Genomic DNA, 10,000 nt, shown 5'->3' with positions numbered 1-10,000 from the left:
TTCTTTCTTCCATTTTCTCCTCCCCCACACCGTCTTTCTTAATTTCCTCTTCTTTTTCCTCTCCTTACTCCATTTTCCTCCTGCACTTTTTCTTTCATTGCCTCACTCTTCCTTCGGTTCATCTACGCTCCTTCAATTCCTTTACCTTCCCCTCTTCATCCATTCCTCTGTGTCTTCTCTTTCTGTCTCGCTCTCGTAACTAAGGCTCCTCTTCTCTTCTCTCTGAATCATGGGATATATTCACGGTAAACATTGAGGTATTGTCTTCCTTATCCTTCTTTGTTTATTCATCGGCTTGAACAGAAGGTCGTGAAGGCGAGGGGAGGGATGAAGTGGTCGGCGAGGGCTGAAGGAGGAAAGGGCCGAACGGTGTGTACTGAAGGAAGTTCTGTCAGGGTGAGGAATGGAAAGGAATGGAAATAAGTGAAGTGGGGCCTGGGATGAGGTGGGATGGGATGGTTCAGTGTGGTTGGGATAGGCTGGGTGTTTGAAAGTGAGGGTTTGGTTGCCTGTTGTGGTGGCGGAGTAATGGTGATGGTGATGGTGATGGTAGTAGTAGTAGTAGTAATAGTAGTAGTGGTAGTAGTAGTAGTAGTAGTAGTGGTAGTAGTAGTAGTAGTAGTAGTAGTAGTAGTAGTAGTAGTAGTAGTAGTAGTAATAGCAGTAATAGACCAACAATAACATCTACAACAAAACAACAACAAAAAAAAAGAGAGGAGAAGAAGAAGGAGAAGAAGAAGAAGAAGAAGAAGAAGAAGAAGAAGAAGAAGATGAAGATGATGAAGTCACAAAAATAATAATAATAATAATAAGAATAGCAACAACAACAACAACAACAGCAATGCATAGGATATAAAGTAAAGACAAAGAATGGACGAAAAAAAAAGGATAAAGGAGAAAAATAGTGAGGGAAGAAAGAGAGAACGATATGAAACAAGGAGCCTGGAGATACCCTGAGAGTGAAGGAAGAGGAGATGAATTTCAGTCCGGTAATGAAGGAAGTGAAGATAAACGTTAGTTTGGTTTATGGAAGTAGAATAATGACAGAGGTATTTTGATGTATGGAATAAGAAGCACTCCTTTCTAAAACACAGAAAACCACGAAGTAATATTACATTGACAAAAAAAAAAAAAATAATTACCAAGAAAATATACATGGTTACTAATGTACAAAGGAAACACAGAGGAGGAGCTGAAGAAATCCCTCCTTTGCAGTTAGGGAGGCGAAGAAAGACGAGAGGAAGATGGCGGAAACTTGCAGTGGAAGTTGCGATAGCTTTCCTTGTTGTGGGTAGTGATGGTGGGCGGTGATTGGTGAATGGGCAGCCGTGAATTGGTTGGGAGAGAAGTTTGACCAATTTTAGCGGTGAGGCAGTGAGTGCAGGTCGATGGCAGATGTGGCGAGTGTGTCTAGTAGTGTATGTTGTTCAAATTTGTTCCTATTGTGGCTTCCAACTTTTTTTTTATTTGTTCGCGTAACTCGTTTGATATCCCGTTGAGGCGCTTTTGTTTTGTTATTTTGTAGTGCATGCGCTTTTTTTTTGCCTCTTTTTTTTTTTTTTTATAGAGGATAGATATTCTGTGTGCGGTTTGTGGGCCTCTCTCTCTCTCTCTCTCTCTCTCTCTCTCTCTCTCTCTCTCTCTCCTCTCTCTCTCTCTCTCTCTCCTCTCTCTCCTCTCTCTCTCTCTTTCTGTGGTGTGTGTGTGTGTGTGTGTGTGTGTGTGTGTGTGTGTGTGTGTGTGTGTGTGTGTGTGTGTGTGTGTGAACGAGAAAGTGACCTGTAAAATTTCCTCATTGCTTTATCCCATTCATAGACGGATGGACGCACTTTCTGTCTCAGTAAACACCAAAGTCTGATTTATTAATGCCAATATATCCAGGCCGCCATAACCTGATGGCTCAAGCAAGATCAATTTCGGTTCCTGAGATAACATCAGTCCCGCCTGTGCGTGTATCGATTGCAGGGTGTCACGAGACTTTCCTGGCCATCCACGAATCTCCCCCCCCCCTCTCTCTCTCTCTCTCTCTCTCTCTCTCTCTCTCTCTCTCTCTCTCTCTCAACGTACATCTGTTGTTATTTTAGTGTGTATTTGTTTGTGTATGTTTTTCTTTTCCTTCCTCAGTTGTTTATATGATTCTGTCTATCTGTTTATGCCTCTTTATGTACTTCCGTCTGCTTCTGATATCCCTTGTCCGTCCCGTTTTCCCTGTCTGTAAGTCTTTCTTTGTCTGTCTGTTTGTACTGTATACGTTTGTCTGTTTCTTCGTTTACCTTTGCTTCTATCTGCCCATCAGCTTGATTGAATGTCTCTCTGTTTGTTTGTCTGACTGTCTTTTCTTTGTTTCTTTGTTTACATGCCTATCTGCCCATCTGTTTGCTTGCTTGTCTGTCCGTCTATCTGTCGATCAGTCTGTATCCTAGTCAGTCATTTAGCTAGTCTGTCTCTCCGCTTTTCACCTTACCCGTCTATCTCCCTGCCTGTCTGTCTATTCCTTTGCTTTTCTCCCTACCTGCTTTCTCATCTTCTATATTCTGTTTGTTCCTGCCTATCTGCCTACCTGCCTGTCTGCCTGTCTGTTCTCTTGTTCACCTGTACGTCTATCTGCATCTGTCCGCCCTGCGTCCGTCTTTGCCTCTCCGTATCTTCCCCGCCTCGCTCTGGGTACGAAACAGGCAGCGAGTCTTTTATTGGATGCTCAGGATCTTCACTCCCGGGGCTGTAATTACGACTTGATCGGGTCTAAATTTAGCCTCTCTACCCTCAAGACAGGTCATGTTTAACCTCCGATTTGGGGAAAAGAAGCGACCCACCGATCTAGGAAGAGGAGGAGCAGGAGGAGGAGAGGGATGAGATGGTGAGGGCGGCGGAGGCGGAGGTAAGAAAAAAAAAAAAAAAGAACGAATGATTTTCTTCATACACACTTTTCTTTTTCTTTTTTTAACTTGTTGATAATTTTTGTTTGTAATATGTCTTACTCGTCAACTTTGCTGATTGATTTGTTTTTTTTAATTTTTTGATGTGACTACATTGCTCGTGTTGAGGTTTCTCCGGTAATTAATTTCTTCGTCAACGATTATGTCAATGTTTTTAATTAATACATTTGGATAAGAAAGTCAGTCTGCCTGGCAAGGGGAAGAGGGGAAAACTTAAGGGATGCAGTGCAAGAAGACCGGCTTGCAATGGGTGTGATTACGTTGTCCGGCAAGTGTACTGCGTCGATGACAAAACAGTCCTGCTTTTTTAATCTTACACAACTGCCTCGTTACTTGTTATAATTTGCTGAACGTTTAAGAGCAAGAGGGGACTACCGAAAACCTACGAATCACTAAGGATTTGGTGGTCAATTAGCTACACGTTTTAGAACAGCAGGAGACTACGCAGACCACTCAGGGGGCGAGATGACTTTCCAGTGACACGGCGTGAACTGAATTGCATTGTGGGTATCAGTAGAGGATTCTGTGGAATTCATTGTAATGAGGACGTTAAAAATCATCTAGTTACTCATCCAGTATTGTCATATCTTCATTTACTTTACTCTGACCAACAGCTGGTGATTGCAAGAGGGCTTCGGAAGCTGTCAATAGCAGTGAATGGGCTAAGCATACTCTCGTGCCCTCAGGCGGTAGAGTTACCCCCCGCCAAAATTAGTGATGTGGAGTATAATGCTGATTGAGTCGCTCCACTTACCGTAGTACTCCGTCATGTCAACAGGCATGGTCTGGACGAGGCGTTTGCACTTCCTCAGTTCCCCTTGACATGAGCTGCGTGCAGGAGAAGAGGTGCACGAAGTTCTGGTTGTCGACGGGGATACCCTCAGCCACGTCACTGCGGGAAGGGGGAGGTCACTGGGGCGAGTGGGAAGCTGCTGAGTGGGGAGCGTAGGAAGGGAAATGTACAAAGAAGTCGTAGGGCGTTCATGTTCTTGAGAATTATTATTTTTTTGGCTTATGTATGTCATGATTTTTAAAGGTGTGTGTCCGTGTATGTGTGTGTGTGTGTGTGTGTGTGTGTGTGTGTGTGTGTGTGTGTGTGTGTGTGTACTTTATTCTCTCTCTCTCTCTCTCTCTCTCTCTCTCTCTCTCTCTCTCTCTCTCTCTCTCTCTCTCTCTCTCTCTTAGTACTGACACCTGGTTTCCTCTGTAGGCAATTATCTTACAATTCTTAATTAATTTCCCCTTACTCGTGCTTTCCTTCCCCTGTTCCTACTTCGTCCTCTTCTCTTTCTCCACTCTCCTTGCCTTTCCCTCCAAGAGTCGTATTTGCTTGAACAGTTTTTGGGTAGTATTTTCCAGGTATTTTCCACTATGGTAAAATAAAGGGGATGAGCTCGTATATCTAAAGAGTAGACGGGCGTGTCGCTTATATTAACAAAAACAAAAGCTTGCGTCGTCCCCGGAGATTAGCGAGGAAGAGGAGGAGGAGGAGGAGGAGGAGGAGGAGGAGGACGAGGAAGAGGAGGAGGAGGAGTCTGTAGCCAAGCCTCTTTCCCCATTACTTGTTTGTTTATTTCCGCTGAGTATGAAAGAAACTGTAGTTGCGTAAACAAAAAGATAAAAAACACTCCCGACACTCACAGCATTTTTATTTTTATGTATAATTTTTCTTTACTTTTCTCCTCCATGAAATTGAAAGTTATAGTAATTTTTTTTTCCGAGGATTTAAGGGAAGGGAGTCAAGCGGAACTCTTAGTAATATGGGGACTTTGCATGTTAATTAATTCACGTAGCAGGTTGTAATGGGCTTCTGCTTCCGTAGGCAGAGGCAGGGTGAGGCGAGGCTGTAGGAGTACATAGATACACCATTAGAAGTTCGAGGTAGGTTCCAGTAATGCGGTTTACACCTCGTTGGGTACTGCCACGGTCTCGGTCATTCGGCTGACTGGACGCCTACCTGAAACACCACACACTCACGCCCGCAATGGTTTTCCTTTATTGTGATTTAAGCACCACCTGGAGTTTGGGTAAGCACTTTGTATTATGATGGTATTGTGATTATGATGTATTGTGATTATGATATATTTATTTAGTATTAACTTTGATGAACATGTAAGTGTGTGTGATTACAGTTAAAAGTATTTGAGTGATCTTGTTAAGTACTTATTGTGAATGTACCTTGTTGGTGATATTTGATAGAAACATGATTTTCTATGGAGTTGGATTAGTATAACATTTCCAGTCCATGTTTATATTATAACTTGTGATGTGTCCGCTAATTTCGTGTAGGATTTCGTATTCACTTAATTGGTTGTTGGCAGGCCTCTGTTGTTGTATACTTGCTGTGACCGTGTCTGAGGAATCTAACTGCGCCTGTGAACAGTGCCCGCAAATAAACTCACGGCACCTGTCTGGAAGTTTCTGTACCGTTCCTCGCTCTACAAGGGTGCTGGTCCTGCTGCCTGTGTACAAGAGCTCCCTCAACCTTTCCCTGCTTGATCACTCTTTCCATAATCACGTGAGTTTTTTTTTTTTGCAGTTTTATACTACGAGATCTTAAGTAGTTTTGTGACTTGAAGGAGACTAGATGAATCGCGTCTCTCTCTCTCTCTCTCTCTCTCTCTCTCTCTCTCTCTCTCTCTCTCTCTCTCTCTCTCTCTCTCTCTCTCTCTCTCTCTCCCCCCTCCGTGCCCACTCAAACATTTCTTTTTGCTCTGAATATTAACAAAAGACAACCGTAGTAATGAAAGAGTTTATTTATTTATTTTTTGTTACCCGTTATAATGCATTACGTATTTTTTCCACAATATTTTTCCTCTTTTTATCTATTATTATTTTTTAAGGAATGGCCATATTTGTCTTGTTTCCCCAAAGGTACTGGTATTTGCACTCGGTAAAATGAATTTGGCAGTGTGGAGTTGGCAGTGTAATAACAATCTTGACTCGTGTTTCCTAGGGACAGCAATGTAGCTTTATATTACGTGGTGTAACTTATCAAAAATGGATTCGTAAGGACTAACACAAATATGTTATTTATTTATTTTTCCGCTGCGTTCCTATTCTTTATTTATTTTATGCAGAAAATGCTCTTGCCAAGGACTACAAAAAAGGTTAAAAAATGCCCTCATGTGCCAGCCTATAATACGATCTCATGAAACCTACACAGGACCGCCTCTTCCTCGGTCTTAGGTCCTCTGATCTACTGACAGTGTTCATACTAAACCTGCCCAGTGATAGACTGTCGATATAGCAGAGGACTTGAGATCGAGGTAGAACGCTAAACTCAGAAGAGAATACGCTAAGTTACTTGAGTATTAACTATTGCGTGAATAGTGTGTGGTTAGGTATAAGAAGGTAATCCATGCATAGGATCGCCGAGTACTCCTTAGAAATGAGTAAATGCATGAGTGAACTGATGAATATCCTGATCCACGCCCATATGAAACTTAAGCTTCCTCATCCACGTCATACAAACTTCCCCCTCTTCCTCCCTTGTCCTGTCTCCTCCCTTGTCCTGTATCTCCAACTGCTGTCCCTCCCATCCCTCCCCCATCCCCGCTACCTCTTCCTTCCTTTAACTCAAAACTTTTTCAATATGTCTTTGCTTAATTTTCTTGCAAGTTTCATCTCTCTCTCTCTCTCTCTCTCTCTCTCTCTCTCTCTCTCTCTCTCTCTCTCTCTCTCTCTCTCTCTCTCTCACTGGTAGCTAAAAAAAAAAAAAAAAATATTGGAACTGACTTCAGGTTAAGTTGAAAGGATGTATCAAAGTCCAAATTGGTGTTTCCTGAAAGGGCCGTGATTTAGTATCAGGCGTGTTCACAGTGTAGAATTTCAAGTCCATTCACGTGAGGGTGAGTGACACGAACTATTTGTAACTGCTGGAGAGCATTTTTACCACCCTAGACCTTTCTCCTTCAGGACATTTAACCCCTGCTTTATTCAATTTGATGATTTTTTTGTTTTTGTTTTTGCTGTATTTCCCTGTCTGTTTATTTTATGATGCTATTATGTATATGATTACTTTTGTCCTTAAAGTGGCGTTCAAATCACGGTTTCCTGCCATGGTATTCTTTCTCTTTATTCCCTCTTTTACATTCCTTGCGTTCCTCATTCCTTTGAATAGTTATCTTGTGATCCAACTAATAATGTTTCGCTCCTTTGACGAATTATATAATTATTCAACGTATATTGTGATCGTTTACTTAATTGCCTGTCTCTTGATGTGTCCTTACAGTCAGCGTAATTGAACCTTGCCACCCTTTGCTTCCTACATTCACTAGGCTCCCTTCGTGTCCTATGTGTTACTTTCTCCCTTCATTCCTTTCCCGAGTCTCCCTTTCGCCCTTTCTTCCCACGTTTATAATACTGTAATCGGGGAGTTTCTTGACTTTTCGTTCCCTCGCTAATGAGAAACAACTCGATTGTTCGAATAACCCAGCCCTCTCCCGCCTTCTGGTCTCGTTAGCGCCCTAATTGGGTGGTTACAGGCAGTTAGTCGCACGTCCCTTCCCGCCCCCTCTTTTTCTCCCAGCGTGGCAACACAGGGACGGATTTTGATATAATTCTGTGTTTAATAGATGGGAAAATGACGAGAAAATGGTTAGTTGTAATATGGCGGTGGTGGTGACGGTTGGCAGTGTAATATGGCGGTGGTGGTGACGGTTGGCAGTGTAATATGGCGGTGGTGGTGACGGTTGGCAGTGTAATATGGCGGTGGTGGTGACGGTTGGCAGTGTAATATGGTGGTGGTGGTGACGGTTGGCAGTGTAATATGGCGGTGGTGGTGACGGTTGGCAGTGTTTCTTCGTAAATGTCATAATGATAATCGCCTTCAAGGAACGGTTACTGTACTCACAAATCCTGTAATGGCTTTCAATTACCCGGTGTGTGTGTGTGTGTGTGTGTGTGTGTGAAAATGACAGACATTCATTTTCGGGGACCAGTACAAAGAAAGGCAGAATTTTACTGTAAACAGGAATGAAAATTGAAGAAAACAGGTGGCAATTAGAGAGGGCCGCCTTGTTATAGCCAGGCAGGTAATGGTGGTGGTGCTGGTGACGGTGACACTGTATGCAGAGTTAATGTAAGCGTGACGATGGTGACGGTGGTAGCTGTTAATTATACGAGTATGGTAATATTAGTGATGGGGATAAAAATGCCATGGTAATTTTAGTGGTGGCTAATGGCAGCGGTTACAGTGGTGGGGGTAACGATTCGTGACACCAGTATGATAACAGTCGAGATAATAATAAAAAAAAAAAAAATGGCAACAGCAGTAATACATTGTAGTAGTAACAGCAGTAGTAGTAATGGTGGTGGTGGTCGTGGTGATGACTGTACGAGTAACCATAGTATTCATAGCTTTCCAGTGATAAGCAATTCCAGTGATAAGCAAACAAATTCTTACAACAGGCAGCGGCAAATTCCACGTTCCTCTGGCTGGACATGAACCAAGATGTAATTATAATAGCAATTAAAATCAACGTATTTATTAAGAAAAATGTGAAAGAGAGGTTAAAAGGCTCACTCATGCACCTTTAAGACCACCATTTACGCTCTTCCCATTTTTCCCCCAGCTGTGGCCTTATATCATAGGTAAAATAGCTTTCTAGATTTTCGTGAGTGGGTCGCTCCTGGATTCTGTTTTATGGAACTTACATGTAGGAGGGACGGGTGTGTGTGTGTTCCCTATTTGCCTCCATGTTTCTCTATTTCCTCTCCTCTTGTCTCCCTCCGTGTTCCTCTGCTTTCCTTTTACGAATTTTGAACATGAAATTATTCTTTTTCTCTTACTCCAATGGAAAACCTTGTCTCTACTCTTTGTCCTTTAGAATTTGAGCACTCCCCCCCCCTCTCTCTCTCTCTCTCTCTCTCTCTCTCTCTCTCTCTCTCTCTCTCTCTCTCTCTCTCTCTCTCTCTCTCTCTCTCTCTCTCTCTCTCTCTCTCTCTCTCTCTCTCTCTCTCTCTCTCTCTCTCTCTCTCTCTCTCTCTCTCTCTCTCTCTCTCTCTCTCTCTCTCTCTCTCTCTCTCTCTCTCTCTCTCTCTCTCTCTCTCTCTCTCTCTCTCTCTCTCTCTCTCTCTCTCTCTCTCTCTCTCTCTCTCTCTCTCTCTCTCTCTCTCTCTCTCTCTCGTGTGTGTGTGTTTGAGAGAGAGAGAGAGAGAGAGAGAGAGAGAGAGAGAGAGAGAGAGAGAGAGAGAGAGAGAGAGAGAGAGAACGCGTGTGTGAGTGTGAGTGAGTGTGAGTGTGTGCGTGAGTGTGTTTTCATCCTCTTTCCTCACTGTTCCCCGCAGATCGATTCTCTTTCTTTTGTTTTCTTTGCAGGAGCACAGTGGGAACAGTGGCAGGGACCCTTGTGGGAAGTCTGGCAAGGGAGGGGAGCCGTGTTTGAGCTTGGGCAAGGAAGGAGAGCCTAGAAGGAACATTAGCAGTGGTCAGAGAGGCTTGTGGGAGCTTAAGGAGGGGGAATGAAACCTTGCTAAGACACGGCAGAAAGTGAAAACGAGTGAAAACGTGTGGAAATCATGAAAGTCAGGGGCTGGATGAAGGGAGTCTTGTATTAGTCGTTGTATGTAGGGGAGAAAGACCGTTAGAGTAGCCTTAGTAGGGAAGAGGAACCCTGTTATAACCTTGCATGGTGGAGGTACGTAAGCCATTTTAAGAGCCATACAGTGATAAGGGAACCATGTGGGAGCCTTGCAGCAGCCTTGGAAAGGGCAGGAATCATGAAAAGAACCATTAGGGAACCATAGCAATGTAAGGGAACCATGAAAGAGTTTGATTAGGGAATGGAACCATGTAGTAGCCTTGGAAGGGAGAAAGAATCCTATAAAACACTGTATGCCAGAGAAAAGCCATTATGGAATCCTGGAAGGGTGAGGGAATTGTGATATATGATTGTGGCAAGGGGACGGAGACATATGAGTAAAGAAGGGGAAGATAAACTATTTTGGAACCATGGAAAGCGGAAGAAGCATGTGGGAGTGTGGCAGGGAGGGAGGACATACAGAGGTGGAGAGAAGCTATTTGGAAGCCATGGGAGGGTGAGGGATCTATGCTGTGGGAG

At 43.3% G+C, this 10,000-nt stretch overlaps 1 protein-coding gene and 1 long non-coding RNA gene across 2 annotated transcripts in view; one reads left to right on the top strand and one right to left on the bottom strand.

The window, feature by feature from the left end:
- Positions 1 to 10,000, bottom strand: part of LOC135115097 (uncharacterized) — a 42,154-nt gene that overhangs the window by 12,144 nt on the left and 20,010 nt on the right. The window contains 2 exon segments of the mRNA XM_064031590.1: positions 3,691 to 3,751; positions 3,753 to 3,828. Coding sequence (XP_063887660.1) covers positions 3,691 to 3,751; positions 3,753 to 3,828 — 137 coding nt within the window.
- The window catches only part of LOC135115068 (uncharacterized), a 5,796-nt gene continuing 584 nt past the window's right edge, over positions 4,789 to 10,000 (top strand). The window contains exons 1-3 of the long non-coding RNA XR_010275794.1: positions 4,789 to 4,963; positions 5,258 to 5,454; positions 9,259 to 10,000. The exon at positions 9,259 to 10,000 is cut by the window's right edge and continues 584 nt beyond it. This is a non-coding gene — a long non-coding RNA (uncharacterized LOC135115068). The remainder of the gene's footprint in view (positions 4,964 to 5,257; positions 5,455 to 9,258) is intronic.

Source organism: Scylla paramamosain, chromosome 28, assembly GCF_035594125.1.
Source record: "Scylla paramamosain isolate STU-SP2022 chromosome 28, ASM3559412v1, whole genome shotgun sequence".
Classification (NCBI taxonomy): Eukaryota; Metazoa; Arthropoda; class Malacostraca; order Decapoda; family Portunidae; genus Scylla; species Scylla paramamosain.
The sequence above is the reverse complement of the archived record's forward strand: the minus strand, read 5'-3'. Positions and strand labels throughout refer to the sequence as shown.